At 43.9% G+C, this 15,265-nt stretch overlaps 1 protein-coding gene across 6 annotated transcripts in view; it reads right to left on the reverse strand.

The window, feature by feature from the left end:
* Positions 1–15,265, reverse strand: part of Snp (Snipper) — an 84,996-nt gene that overhangs the window by 61,378 nt on the left and 8,353 nt on the right. For all 6 annotated transcript variants that reach the window (XM_065437358.2, XM_065437361.2, XM_065437362.2 and 3 more), the window contains 2 exons: positions 8,869–8,985; positions 1,095–1,240 (listed from right to left, as the gene is read on the reverse strand). In XM_065437358.2, the coding sequence (XP_065293430.1) occupies positions 1,095–1,240; positions 8,869–8,985 (263 nt within the window). The remainder of the gene's footprint in view (positions 1–1,094; positions 1,241–8,868; positions 8,986–15,265) is intronic.

Genomic DNA, 15,265 nt, shown 5'->3' on the forward strand with positions numbered 1-15,265 from the left:
ACCGCGTCACCATGATGCCACGAATTTCAAAGTATTTTTTCGTATTACGGCCGCATTGGCTCAGTAAAGGTTTTCAAAACTTGCCATGTTATATCTTTGGCTTCTTTAGAACACAATGTAGTTCGTTTATAGCGAATAATAATTAACTAGTCCCTAGTAGGCTCCATTTAAACTCATGACGCCATGGCGACCTCGTGCGGGAACTTCAAGGTGGTGTCGCCACCAGCCTTTCCTTTTTGTGCCTTTTGTGGCTTGCCAAATCTTTTCTCGTGGTAAGAGCAATGTTTCTGTTATTGTAGATCCACTGGCGCAGGTGAAGTGATTTTTCTCTTTAGTGTCCCTTTAGCAATACCATTGCTCTTTTGTTGTCTAAGTGACCTTTTATCACTTTATTAGTGACCAAAAATAGGCCAAATAGACCAAAAATTGGTAAATTCCTCGAGAGACTTTGGTTGATTGCTTTGCCCCATTTTATCCTGAGGCAAATATACGTGCACCTCCATTTGTCACAACTTCTAAAGGCTGAAGAGCTTATTTGTGAGCCATGTGGGTAGGTCAAAGCTGCTTTACCAAGAAAACCAACATCTTGAAATATGATATTTCAGAAAATCTGGGGTCATTTTGACTTATCACATTTCAACTACTGACTTACCACTGCAGGTTATGGTAGTTAATAAGATAATAATGAATATATACAGAAACAACAAAAACAAATCAATTACTTAAAATTCAAAGCATCACCATCATCCCTTGACATATCTCACTTAATTTGGTGCGTACTGCGCAGTGATTTGGCAACTTTCTAAAGAAAGAAAGAAAAAAAAAGTTACCAACACTGGTAGCCCATTCTGGAAGTGGTTGTTGCTATTGAACCTGCATTCTTGCAATTATGAAGCCATCAGAATTAATTAATTTGGTGTCGCTACGTCTGTCACCTGTATTATTTGAGAAAGCCAACATCAGGTGTGCACTGAAACAATAAGCTTGGAGAGATTTTGCAATGTCATATAAAAATTTTTGTTGAAATAAAAAAATAATTAGGATCCCCGCGTGAGTTCTTATATGAACACGCGAGTTAAGCAGTACAGACTCACATTTTCTGCAGGTCCCAATCACCAAAGGTGACAAACACTGTTCGGGCCTGAAGCAAGCCCTGCTCCCGCATCCAAACATCAAACTGGCTCAGCACTTGTTGCAGATGTGGCTGACCATCCACCATGTCTTGCACTATGCCCGTTAGCTGCACACACAAGCAGAATGTGCCATGCGAGCACGCTCTCCCACAAGAAGGCCCAGCAGTGCTTTTTAACCAAGTTGCAAAACTTCGACATGAAAACATATCAGGAATTTTATTTGGCAATAATTCTACAAAGTTGTTTTGTAGTTGCAGAACTAGAATAACCGGCAAGTATCCATAAAACCTTTCCTTTTCATATTTCATAGTGCAACACACACTGTGAGCACTGCCCGCTAAACACATGCACTGCCCACAATCACTTGACCTAGCCACACTTTTTTTTTCTTTTTTGCTGCTTATGACTCACTCATTTTGTTTCCATTGCTATGACTCTGTCACCGCTGCTGTTTCACTAAATACTTGCAGCACCACAGCAGCTAAAGCTTCTATAGTGGAAAACGAGGAGCTTGTACCAAAGAACCACAGCTAACAGAATCTTTCTTGTGTGCGATCTCCACCTAACACAAGAATGTTGAAGATAAAAAGTATAAGTGTCAGTTATACACAAACTTTTAACACGGCATGTGTACATGCCGATGGGGAGCAGCAAGGAACTGTATTGAGAACTGCTGTGTCAGCCGATCATTGATGCATGAAAAGCAAATCGAAAGAATGTCTAGAAATTTCAGTTGCAATGAATCCTTTCATAGAAAAGGGGCATGATTTTTGAGAATAGCTGTGCTTTAAGGGCTTCTCACCATTTTCTGTTGTAAAGTTCAGTTACACACTAGAAGTTGTAAAGTGACCATCCAAGAAGTATTCTACCCCCAACAACATTTTACAAGTTTGAAACTGAAACTTTATTTTTCCAGAACATCAGAGAATACATGTACAAAGAATATTTGTACAAGACTATGTGCAATATATATATATATATATATATATATATATATATATATATATATATATATATATATATATACTAGATACACATGTACAGTCGCCCAAATCTTTAACTGGTGTGCGGGAGCGGCGACTTTTCCGGGCGTCAGCGCCGTATGACGCGGCGAGGCTGGAAACAGCCTAGTAGACGATGGGCCCAGCTGAGCGCGCTTTGTCCGCATGCGCTTAGCCTCAGACTGTTTCCAGCCTCGCCCCGTCAAACGGCGCTGACGCACGGAAAAGTCGCCGCTCCCGCACACCAGTTAAAGATTTGGGCGACTGTACACATATACAAGTATACCTATAATACGTAAGGAACATATAGTGAGCATAAATCTCAGAGCCACGTCTGTCAACAGACTCGCAAGTTCACAGGTCTTGCATACACTGAAAAAATGACTTACATGCTAAGCCAAAATTACGTGCAGTTTTTATTTCAAGGGGGATGATGTTCCAAATTTTAGTTCTATTTAATCTTTCTCCATAAACGTTACAACATTTGGGCAGGTTAAAGTTACCGTTTGAAGCATGACGTGTATTGCATATAGGAACAGAAAAAAGATCAACAGAAAGAGGTAAGTTTCTATTAGTTATATTATTGATTGAAACAGCAATCTTGTAGTCGGGCAACATCAGAACTGAAGGAACGCATTGCGATTGAAAAATGTTACGTATAGGTTGATCGTGACTTATGACTCTCAACATTCGCTTTTGGAGTCGTTTTAGATAACTGATGTAAGTGACACCCCATGAATTCAGGCAGTATCTGATGTGACAGTGACATAGTGAAAAGTACAGTGTACGAAGTATAGCCTGTGGAAAATATTGGCGAGTTTTTATTAGAGTATAGCAATTTCCCCTATGTTGTCCTTGGTGTCAGTGTTTGTCGGCTTCTTATGATATGACTAATAAAAATCGGGCCCCTCGGTTAACCCCCATTCTTCTCGTTCATTACATAACGAGGGTCTCGAATCCAGCAACATTGATGCCTTCAGGTAGCATGTGTGGGTTTATTGACCAGTTTCCTTCACCCTAAAAGATCACGTTCTTGTGACGCCTGCGGCAAAAAAGACGTTCCACGTCCACCGCCAAGGTCTGTGAGTGGTGGCGCTGGCTAACACTCCCAGGGTTCTACTAGGACACATAAATATCCAAGAAAGTGGATGGGAGAACGACGCCGCGGTAGCTCAATTGGTAGAGCATCGCACGCGAAATGTGAAGGTTGTGGGTTCGGTTCCCACCTGCGGCAAGTTATTTTTTCATCCACTTTAATTTCCGTTACTTTATCGTTTCTTTATTTCATTTATTAAGCACAAGTAATTTCCCCTATGTTGTCCTTGATGTCAGTGTTTGTTGGCTTCTTATGATATGACTAATAAAAATCGGGCCCCTCGGTTAACCCCCTTTCTTCTCGTCCATGTAACTGTAGTAATACACCACACTTCTGTTTTGTTTGATGTCTTGGAGCAGTGCCAATGCGAAATCATCTTAGGCCTTGATTTTCTGTTGGCACATTCAGCCGTATTTGACTGCTCCATGGGTGCTGTCCAATTTGCCCTGCCATATGCCGTTGACCATCCTGATCCTATGCCGAGTCGACTATGTTCCACCGATTACATTCACCTACCTCACTGAGTGGTGACCTATATTGCCGGATCACCCAATCCGCCTGTCGCCAATGGCGATTATGTCGTGTCGCCCAAAGCTACCATCCTCCTGTCTCAGAACGTCGCATTTCCTCACACCGTCTTTTGTGTAAAAGACAATGCCACCAGTCTTCCTGTGGTGATTTTCCGCGTCTGCGCTCAAGTGCTATTTCAGGGCATATCTCTTGCAACCATAGCGCCGGCTTCTGATAACCATATTTCTGCCGTAACTGGTAGCACTGTGTAGCCTACCTCAGCCTGTTTGGGCCCTACAACCAGAGTATTAGAACCTTTCACGACAATGATCGTTACTGACCTTCCGGCCCACCATATGGACGCACTACATTGCCTTCTCGCCTCGTACAAGGACATTTTCTATCTCAATGACCGACCAGTGGGTCAAACATCCGTTGTGAAACATTGGATACACACCGGCAACTCTAGCCTGATTCACCGACAGCGCTATCGTGTCTCCCCTACTGAGCACCAGGTCATGCAGAACGATGAGCAAAACGAGAACAAGGTAAAAGCAGGAGCCAATGTTTAGACAAGTGGACTTGTTTTTTTCAAGACAACATGTGCTCTCTCGGCACAGTACATATAGCTACTGCACCGAGGAAAGCATATGTCACCTTGAAAAAGACTAGTCCACTTGTCAAAGCATTGGCTCCCGTTTTTATTTTGTTCTTGTTTTGCTCATAGTCTTGAATTTCCATCTTCCACCTTCCCCGTGTTTTTCATGAAGTCATACAAAAGGAAGTCGACAAGATGCTTGTTTGAGATATCACTGAGCCTTTTTGCAGCCTTTCAGCTTCCCCGGTCGTGCTTGTGAGAAGGATGGATGACAGCTGGTACTTCTTTGTTGATTATCGCTATCTCAACAAAGTAACAAAAAAAGACCTGTAGCCGCTGCCGCGGGCAGATGACTCCGTTGATTGTTTACATGGTGCAAAATATTTTTCCTCGATAGACTTTCTCTCCGGGCACTGGCAGATTGCAGTTGATGACACGGGCCGTGAAAAGACCGCTTTTATTGCACCTGATGGCCTCTACCAGTTTAAATTGATGCCGTTTGGGTTATGAATGCCCCAGCTACATTTGAATGCATAATGGATGCTCTCCTTCATTGCTTTAAGTGGTCACTCTGCCTGTGCTACATCGATCACATTATTATCTTTTCACCAACTTTTGCCATGCACCTCAAGCATTTTTCGACAATTCTTTCTGTTTTCCACAAGGCTGGGCTTCAGCTCAATTCATCCAACTTCGGCCACCAGCAACTTATCGTGCGCGGACACGTCGATTCTTTCGACGTCTGCACCGATGCCGAAAGTTTGCACCATCAAGAATTTTCCCGTGCCAACTTGTGCCAACAACGTTCAAAGCGTTGTGGGCCTCTGCTCATACTTCCGCCAGTTCGTATGTAATTTCACTAACATTGCAAGTCCTCTCACAGAACTTCTCAAGAAAGACACAGTTTTTGCCTGGGGTCCTGAACAAGCTGCTGCGTTAGCCGAGCTTACCGTGCGGCTCACTTCACCACGAGTTCTCACCCATTTTGATGTGACCACTCTACCAGAAGTTCGAACTTATGCCAGCAGTCATGGAATCAGTGCTGTTTTGGCTCAGCGCCAGCAAGGTTGCGACTGTGTTATTGAGTATGCTAGCCGTCTTCTGTACCAAGCGAAGCACAATTACTCCATTACTGAATGCGAGTGTCTTGCCCTTGTTTGGGCAGTGGGTAAATTTAGCTTTTACTTGTATGGCCGGTAATGCACAGTTATTACCGACCATCATGCCTTATGCTGGCTTTCATTCCTAAAGAATCCTACTGGATGTCTCGGTTAGTGGGCTCTATGTTTCCCAAGAGTTCTCATACAGAGTTGTGCATAAGAGCAGCCGATTGCATGTGATTGAATGTCGCACCATCCAGTAGACCCAATGGAGCCTCCTGACATACGCGAGTCTACCTGTGTGCTGTCGCTTACTGTGTTTCAGAACATCAGAGATGAGCAATAGCATGACCCCTACTTGCGACACCTCATTCTCTGGCTGACTTCTGACACACCTTTTCCTTCTATGCATATGTTTGGGCTGCAGGATAGCATCTTGTACTGCTACAACAAGCACCCTGATGGTCCTGGACTGCTGTTGGTTACTCCCACACATATGCATCAAACTGACCTCACACCGCTACATAATGTTCCTACCACAGGTCACCTTGGAGTCTCTCGGACATATAACAATGTTTAGCATCACTTCTTTTGGACGGGTATTTACCGTTTCATCGCTTCCTGTGAGCTATGCCAGCGCCACAAGAAAGTAGCAATGCTCCCAATTGGCCACCATCAACCCCTTGATGTACTATCAGAGCCATTCTTTAGGACTGGTCTTGACCTTCTTGGCCCTTTCCGACTATCTGCCTGTGGAAATAAGTGGATAGCAGTCGCTACCGACTACACGGCCCAGTACGCAATCACTCTGGTTCTCCCAACCAGCTGTGCAAGCAATGTGGCCGATTTCCTCCTCGAAGACATTATACTTTACCATGGCACTCCTCAACAGCTTCTCACAGACAGGGCTGTTATTTCATATCAAATGTTGTTCAAGACCTCTTGCACTGCTGTGTGACAAAACACTAGTTGACAATGGTGTACCACCCCCAGACCAATGGTCTCACAGAGCATCTTATAAAACTATCAAACACATGTTTGCTACGTATTTTTCTGCTGACCATCGTGACTCAGATGCCGTTCTGCCCTTTGTAACATTTGAACATAGTTCCTACCAACATAACTCTGCGGGTTTTTCTCCGTTTTATCTCTTGTACGGAAGAAATCCCACGCTGCCATTTGACACACTCCTTCCCGCTGTTCTTGACACGTCGTCAGAATACGCTTGTGATGCCATCTTCAGAGCTCTAGAGACGCGCCAGATTGCACGTCTGCACCTTACCGCTTCACAGGAAAAGCAATGGTGCTTCTATGATGCTCACCATCGCGATACCCACTTCAACCCTGGTGATATTGTCCTTCTTTGGACACTGTCACAGCGAGTTGGCCTTTGTGAAAAGTTGATTTCACCTTACTCTGGCTCATACCGTGTCTAGTGCACAAATGACCGACATCACATATGAAATCACGGCTCTCAATTCCACCATGTATTGAACTTCTACCGATGTCGTCCATGTCACCCACCTCAAGTGATACCACTCGGACAATTTAGCAAACACTGGGCTGGCGCCTTTGCCGCCGGGGGTCATGTTACCAATCACTGCCAGAGACGAAGCTGAGGACAAGTACAGAAGACGATGACGCTCCATGATGTCGCGCAGACTGGCTTTCATCTTGTATGCCAGTGGATGTATTTTAAATACTCTGTAGATATATTTTAAACCTCTCTTCTCCACCTAACGATATGTGCCCATTAATAAAATTATATGTGCCCATTAATAACATTATATGTGCCCATTCTTCGCCAATACCCCAGGATGGATATGCCAAAGTCACAACAGAAGTATGTAGCCTTAAATAAGAGCAAAAGTTTCAGTTGCACACAGAACTACATTAAAGTTAATAGTGTTAAAGCAACAGCTTTCTTCAGCTACTTTGCCCACTTCAAATGGGCATCGCCTGATCTTGGACAATAAAAACCAGAAGGAGTAAAGAGCGGAGAGAGAAAGTGCAGGTGCACAGGCAGAGGAGAGTGAAGCAGCTGACTGGTATGGGCTTTGGCGCTAAGAGATGTCACGTACTAGGGGTAATGGAGGAAGGCACACTTCAGCTGCAAGTGCCCCATCCGTTGGCCCTTCTTCGGGCTGTTGCCGAGTCCCTGTTGAAGTCCTTCTGACAAAGTTCAAAGCCTCGTGGGGCGGATCCACAGGAGAGGAAGAAGTATGAAGTTATGCCATATGTCCACAGGGTCTCGCACGGCCTGAATAGGGTCGCAGGTAAATTTGGCATACAGGTTCTCTTTTCGGCACCTTGTAAGCTGTCCAGTCTGTGCAATTTAGTTAGACCTTATAGGAAAAAGAAAATCGAGTGCAGCACTAATCACAGGAACAAGTTTGTGCCCTGTAGAGCGAATGTCATCTATGAGATTCCGCTGAGTTGTGGCAACGTGTACGTTGGACAAACAGGCCGCTGCATTAATATTAGATTATTAGAACATGCCAATTCCCTAGATGATTCTAGAGGACAGCATCTTCCTAAGCATTGCAAGACCTGCAGGCATGACGGCAAAGTTTGTACCCCACCTTTCGGCAGGACCAAGATTGTCGGACGCGCAAGGGATAAGAAAGAGCGTGAAGTAATCGAAGCTTTAGAAATCGCGAGATTAGGGCCAGATAAATGTGTTAGTGAGGCTCCCACACATTTGTATCACAAGGAGTTGGCGTTTCTATGCTTGACTACATGATAGCAGCATTGGGCTTTGTGGTTGGTGTGCATGCGCTCTATTGTTGGTAGGAAAGAGGCGTTGGAGCATTAAACCAGTTGTTAGTCTGCGCCTGTGTCGTGTGGTTCTTTCTCTGTCTTGTTCTTTTTTGCGCAGTTTTTCTTTGTTCTCATAATGTCATACCAACTAGCCCCTCACCGTACGCTACTAGACTTCATGTGAGTGCTTGACAGGAAGCCATTGCAAAGAAGTTGTAGCCAGGATAATAGAGATTGCGGGGGTTTCTATGGAGTTTCAAATGGGATGTTGTGATTACAACAAGATGTAATGTTTCGTGGTAAGATTTGGCATAGCAGTTTGCAGTGAGATTACCCCACTGTGTGTCTGCTGATGTGCCTATAAGGTTTCGCGATTTACAGATGGCATGGGGATATACATTAGTCTACACAAGAAAGCTATCGCTGACTTTAAAAATCATCTTCGATAGTTTTTGCCACAATGTTTTCCAAATCATGAGCCTGGCAGTCAAACATAAGACAGTTACTTCTACGCCCTTCTTTGAAAAAAAGTCCTTTACAATAAAGCAGGAGCATCCTGCATGTGTACTAGGATATCAGCATTGAAGGTATACATTTTTCAACAGAAGATGTAGTTCAGTTCCAATCCATAATTTACAAACACGAGAAAGTGGCAGCAGCAAGCGCTTACCTCTATGCAGAATGCAGTCAGCTGAGGGTGTGCCTGTGGCTGGACATATGTGTGGAAAGTGGCTTCTGTCTCAAAGGTGCGGCCATTAACCTTGAGCACTGGAAACTCGATTATTTCCTGTAAGAACGTTAGGGAGATGAAAAGCAGAAGCCAGCTGTGCAGAACAACTTCATTGGAAGAGGGTACATGCAGTAGAAATAAAAAAAAAAGACCTAGGCATGCATTTTAGCACATGAGCAGCAACTGCCTTTGTGATGTTGCAGTTGCGTGCACGACATACCAGTCATAGCACACCTCTATGCAGCCATTCTCCAGAAACACTTTTCACGGAGTGCAAGGACTTACCAAACTGTTGACAGTGAGAAAAGTTGTTGGCTCTACAAGAGTATGTGCCTATGTCTTTTCAACTTACAAATCTCAAAGCAGTTCACTTTTGCTCATGGACTGATTGATTCATTCATTCATAGGTTGATCACAATGCAAAGGTATTTTGAAGGGGCACCATATAGAAAAGTTGGTATTTGATGGCTTGGAGGCCCCTTTGCCAATGGCAGCCTACATATGTCATATAATACAATAAGCTTAATACTTTAGAGACGTACATACCGATCACAAGAAATAAGTTGAAAGAGCTAATTACAGTGACAATGGGTACACAATGATTAATGGAATCTCATGGCACAACGGCTAGAGAAGGCCAAAGGGTGCCAAAAATGGTATCACGTAGTTGATGGTGTGGTCAAAGTCAAAGGGTATATATATGACGCGGCTGTATGATGGCCTAAAGACATTCACTGTAAAGTGTGTAAAATATGTATGTGAATAAAAATATGACGATGATACATAGCGTGTTAAATGATAAAAAGATATGCTGCGAAGGGGCGATATACTAAAATGTGAGACTGTAAGTAGCACTGCTGCCTCAATATGGCCCTTCAAAAGCAAAGGCCTGGAGGTGTGTGCTATACAAAATGCTACCATCGCAGCAGCAGCCTTTCAAGAGAGGCCATGCAACAAATTGTTTGGGCTGATAACATGTAGTAAGCGGATTTCAATGAAAAAAAGCTAAAAACTGATTTCGTGTAGAATAAAGGTTCCTCACCGAGAAACATTACAGGATGAAGAGAAATACTTTGCCGGTAAGCTAGAGAAAAGTGTTTTTTCCTTTAAACAACTGCTTCACGGCACTCCAGTAATATGTGGATGATGGTCAACCCCTCACTACATTTCCCACAGATCAAAGGTTTATCACCAGTTAAGGAGGAGTAGTGTATGCCATGCATGTGTCCTATTCTCAATTAAGTCGGCTTCCGGTGATTTCGTTGTCGCTGGCCTAACTGTGGTTTAACTAGGTGAAGCTTTTTAGGCATTTCAGCCTCCCAAAGTTCTTGCCAATAGCTTCACGGTTTTCTCCAGAGAAAAGGTTTCAAATATATAGCTGCGATGGCTACAGGTGCATTGCGAGTTTTTGCTGCTATGGACGCAATGAGTTTATCGACGAGCATTTCACACTGTTGTAGTGACAATAAAGCCTGAACTATGCTTAATGAGTCTAAATATAATTGCCTTCTCTAATTTTAATTACCTAATATGCTTCACAACGGACAACAGCGCATAGGCCTCTCAGCCATAAGCATGGTTGTTAATGGAAGCAGAATGTTAGATTCCGAAAATGATGGTCCAACAGCTGCACAAGACACGCCTGCGTGTGACTTTGATGTATCCATGCAAACTTCCGGGCACAATTATTTTGCTTGCATTTCTAAAAAGTGAATTCAAATGTGTTCTTGTAGAGCATGCTTCACAACTTCTACAAATTATGTCACATTCAATGATCTCCCAGTGCCACGACAGTAACGACCTTGCTGAGGACTTTAGACGGCGCTCTAGAAGCGAGACACCCATTTCTTCACTGAGCCTCCTATCATGCAGCGGGAAGGGTTCTCTCAATGTGGGGTAATTATGAAAGAAGGTAGCTCACATCATGTCATTTACATTTGCATAACAAGGATGTTCAGGGTTCGCGTGCACTTTCAGGAAACACGTAAAGCTAGAGTACTATGACCTTTGCAGAATAAGCGACCACTCATTCGATTCCACCTAAAGACTCTGTACAGGACTTGTCCTGAAGGCGCCTGTGGCCAGGCAGATGCCTAAATGATGCGCAGGATCCTGCATCTCTAATGCGCTCAGTGTGGCAGTGATACACCACAGTGCCATAATCCAAACAGGATTATACGAGGCTCTTGTACAGGTTTATTAGACACTTCCTATCACTACCCCCTGCTGTGTACAACAAAATCTAAGAATATTCATTGTTTTAAGCACTTATTCTTAATATATTTGATGTGGGACATGAAAGATAGTTTCGAGTCAAGTATGACACCAAAAAATGTGTGCTCTGTGTGCAGAGGTAAGCGCTGTCCATCGAGTTCAGTATCAGCATTTGGGATCAGGCCTCTCCTCCTCGTAGAAAGGGTGCAGGAGCTTTCATAAGGATTTAATTTAAACCAATTTTCGTTAGCCCATTTTGACACCCTGTTCGAGCCAAGCTGAACCTCTCGCTTGCAAGCTGCAAGGTTACACGATTTCAGTCCTATTTGCACATCACCAATGCATTCTGAATAAAATGTGTAGAATTGATGAGCATAAAGGATTTATTTTTACAATAAAACGTGAACAACTTAGTACGCCACCCTGCGGTAACTTTTTTTTTTTTAGAAATGGCCTGGAGGATGTGTTAGCAATTCTGACATGGAATATGCAGTTTGACAAGTAGCTTTCTATAACACTGAGCATGTTTCCACAAATACCCACATATCCTGTAGCGATATGTGGAGTCATACACCTTTTCCATATCAGGGAATATGGACAAGTACTGCTTCTGAATGAAACCATCATGGATGTTTGACTCTATGCGTACGAGATGGTCAGTTGTAGAATGGCCTTCACTGAAACCACACCAATCAGGGTCAAGCATTTTGCTAGATTCGAGGAAATGTAACAGACAACGGTTAATCATCTTCTCAAAGAGTGTGCAAAGACATTTTATATGCACTAATGGACTGTAACTATTAACTAAAGTTGGATCTTTACCTCCATCTCCATGTTGAAGGCAGGTAACCAGCTCATTACACATGAGCCAGACAGTCGCTGTGAGCCACTGTGCCACAGCCCCCTGATGCACTACTTCGGCAAAGCTGGTTTTAGGCAGGTAGACCTGCCGTGGTTGCTCAGTGGCTATGGTGTTAGGCTGCTGAGCACGAGGTCGCGACATTGAATCCCGGCCACAGGGGCCACATTTCGATGGGGGCGAAATGCGAAAACGCCCATGTACTTAGATTTAGGTGCACATTAAAGAACCCCAGGTGGTCGAAATTTCCGGAGTCCTCCACTACGGCGTGCCTCATAATCAGAAAGTGGTTTTGGCACATAAAACCCCATAATTTAATTTTTTAGGCAGGTAGGACAACCGCCTTCCTGCTTCCATGAACGATATGTTCTATTTTACCTTGAGCGCTATACAATGTGCTCCCCATCACAGTTCACACAGTGGAGAACCGTGATTTCAGTTCTCAGACAATTCAGAGAGGTGTTCAGGAACACTGCATTTCGCACAAGTCTGACAGACTCAACAGTTCTGTGAACGATTGCCAAATCGCTGGCAACTAAGTCTTCACAGAGGATTTCAAATAAACAGTCCAACACATACCTTCAGATCACATGCCTCGATGGTGTCGGGCAGCACGCTTGAGCCAAATTTAAGTATTAGGTGCTTGGTATCGATCTCTTTTCTGTTATGGCCCATTTTAATTCATTTGACACTCATTACATTCTGATCATTCCAACCTTTTAGAAGTTCAGCTTCAGCCAACTCCATCAAATCCTTATCGGAAACGACACCATGAATTGTGTTCATAATAAGGTATGGGGCGTCACCGCGATGTCCCCGAAGGATGCTCGGTTAGGCAGGTTGCTCCTTATTGTGGAGTTCCAGAAGGAGATCACCGTTCGCCATCTTCGGTGCTTTATAGCTTGTACCAAGAGCTTCTGTCAGAGGTTTCGCAACTATAAAACGTGAGATTATTATCACTGTCTTTCTTGGTTTCTCAAAATAGATTATGTGGAATCGTGGAAAGTTTTCTTCTTGTCTAAAAAAACTGGAACACTTCATCGATGTTCCCTCTTTGTTGGGAGCGACCAGAGTGGGGGGAAAGAGCTAGCCATAAGTACACATGGAGTTTTCGGCAGCAGTGGCAGTCGCCCACTTTGGAGCTTAAAAAGAGAATGTGACAGGATTTGTGTATAAACAAGGCCTGCCAACGCCAGTTGTTCACAACCACTATAACCAAATACATTATAACTAAGGTTAACCCTTGCGGCCTGAAAAATCTGAAGAAAGAAAAGACGGGAAAGGTAAGTAAGAGAGAAAGACGAAGTTTTGAGAGGAGGATAGGAAAAGGCAACTACTGATTTCTCCTGGGTGGGTCAGCCCGGGGTGCTTTCAATGTGAAGCAGAGGCCAAAGGGGTGTGTTGCCTACACTGCGGGGCCTTAAAGGTCCAAATAACCAGCATTGGCTCAACCCCTAGGATCCCTTTTTCCCCAAGTATGGGTAAGCCACGCACGGCTACGCTCTGGAGCTTCCAGCCCCGTGTACTCTGTTCCGTGGTGTCGCAACACACCAAACGTGCCTGCTAATGCAGACGCCTCTGCAGGGGACAACGGGTGCAAGGAATACCTTTTTGTAGGCTTGTGCAACATATTCACAGCACAAGAAACACGAAATGACACAACATGAAATAAAGTGAACTGCAGCTGTCATTAGCAGTGCATTTCATGTTGAACAAGCTGCAAATATGCCACACAAGTCATCCACACCAACTTTCTGCCTTTCATTACTGTAGACTTGAATCAGCAAAACCCACACTGAAACTTGAAAGTAAGGAGCGTAGGTAACGAACAACACTGTATCAGTGTTTAGTGCTTCCCTCCTTGAAAGGGTTCATAGCTCACATACTTTATGATACTTTAATGTTATTAAAGATAATTTTACTTGCTTAATTGCAAAAATTTCGTGTGGCCATGGACTAATCTTTCAGTAAATCGACTCTCTTTCTGTGTGGCACCAATATTCTAATTATCATCTGCTTATGCCTGCCATGCAATTGATTACTCTCCCATTTCTATACTGTACGCTCCATGCAATGAAGTTTGCCTGCAACCCACACACAGTCCCACCACAACACTGGGAAGTTGGGCACCTGTCCCCCATGACACAACCAAATGAGGGAACGTCGCTTTGCAAAGCTATGCTTAGTCTTGAAACAACCTTTTTTTGTAAATAAAAAGTTATGTATGCCGACTACATTCTAGGCTGGTCTCCCAGTAATGTGAAAAAATTGTGCACCAGGTGCTCAGTTCTTGAAGCAGATTTTCCCTTCACAGATGTGGTTCATGCTTTTTCTTTAGGACATGTATATGAACTGCCCCCTCCCCGCAATTTTCCTTGCAGGTCTTTACTAGAGCACAAAAAGTTAACCAAACATGGTGGGTTTATATAAGTTTTCTGGCGCGTAACCAATGAGTGTTTGGAGGCAAACGGTGGTATGCACGTGTCTGCAAAACACGCCCTGTGATTTCCTTGAGATCATACAACAGCGTAGTCAAGTTTCTTCTAACAGCACTTCCTGCAGACAATTCTTCAAAGCATCTTCGTTGCCCTTCTGACAACACTTTATGCTCAGGGAAGCCACTGTGACTGCCCCTTTTCCCAGTCCGTTTTTTGTGACACACAGCCCAACACTTAAAGAACACCACATGGCCCTTTTGCTTGAAGGTCACACACATCGGTGCAGTTGCCCCTGCGCAATGGCATGTACTGCAAACAAATAAATCAGCTCAGACATGCCGCAGAATCTTACTCGCATCTTCTGGTCTCCCAGGTCTCCTGTTACATACATACTGTTACACATAAAGATGCAGGGAAATGACTATATACAGATATATTTACAAGCGCATATGCATGTAGCGCTGCCAAGAACAAACAGTCCATGCCAGATTGTCATGTCATCCTCATTGTCTCTTCAATCATGATAGGCCCGCTCAATTGCTAAATGATATAACTGTTCCATAACAGTATGCCTGCTGTGGCATAAACTATGTATGTATCTCTCACACTGCAACGGGAACGCCCCATCCTCTGCAGTGTTGGTGTTTGTGTTAACCCACAAGAATGCGCATATATGCCACTGAGCAACATGAGCACAGTGAGGCGGCTGCCTGGCCTCGCGTAATATACGCTTATCCATGAAGTGTCCATATATCTTGGGCATTGCAGCAGAAGTGCGCCATCCCCAGCAGTCCCTGTCTCAAAGAGCAGCACAGTTCCAAAATAA

This window comes from Dermacentor albipictus, chromosome 9 (genome assembly GCF_038994185.2).
Source record: "Dermacentor albipictus isolate Rhodes 1998 colony chromosome 9, USDA_Dalb.pri_finalv2, whole genome shotgun sequence".
In the NCBI taxonomy this organism is placed as follows: Eukaryota; Metazoa; Arthropoda; class Arachnida; order Ixodida; family Ixodidae; genus Dermacentor; species Dermacentor albipictus.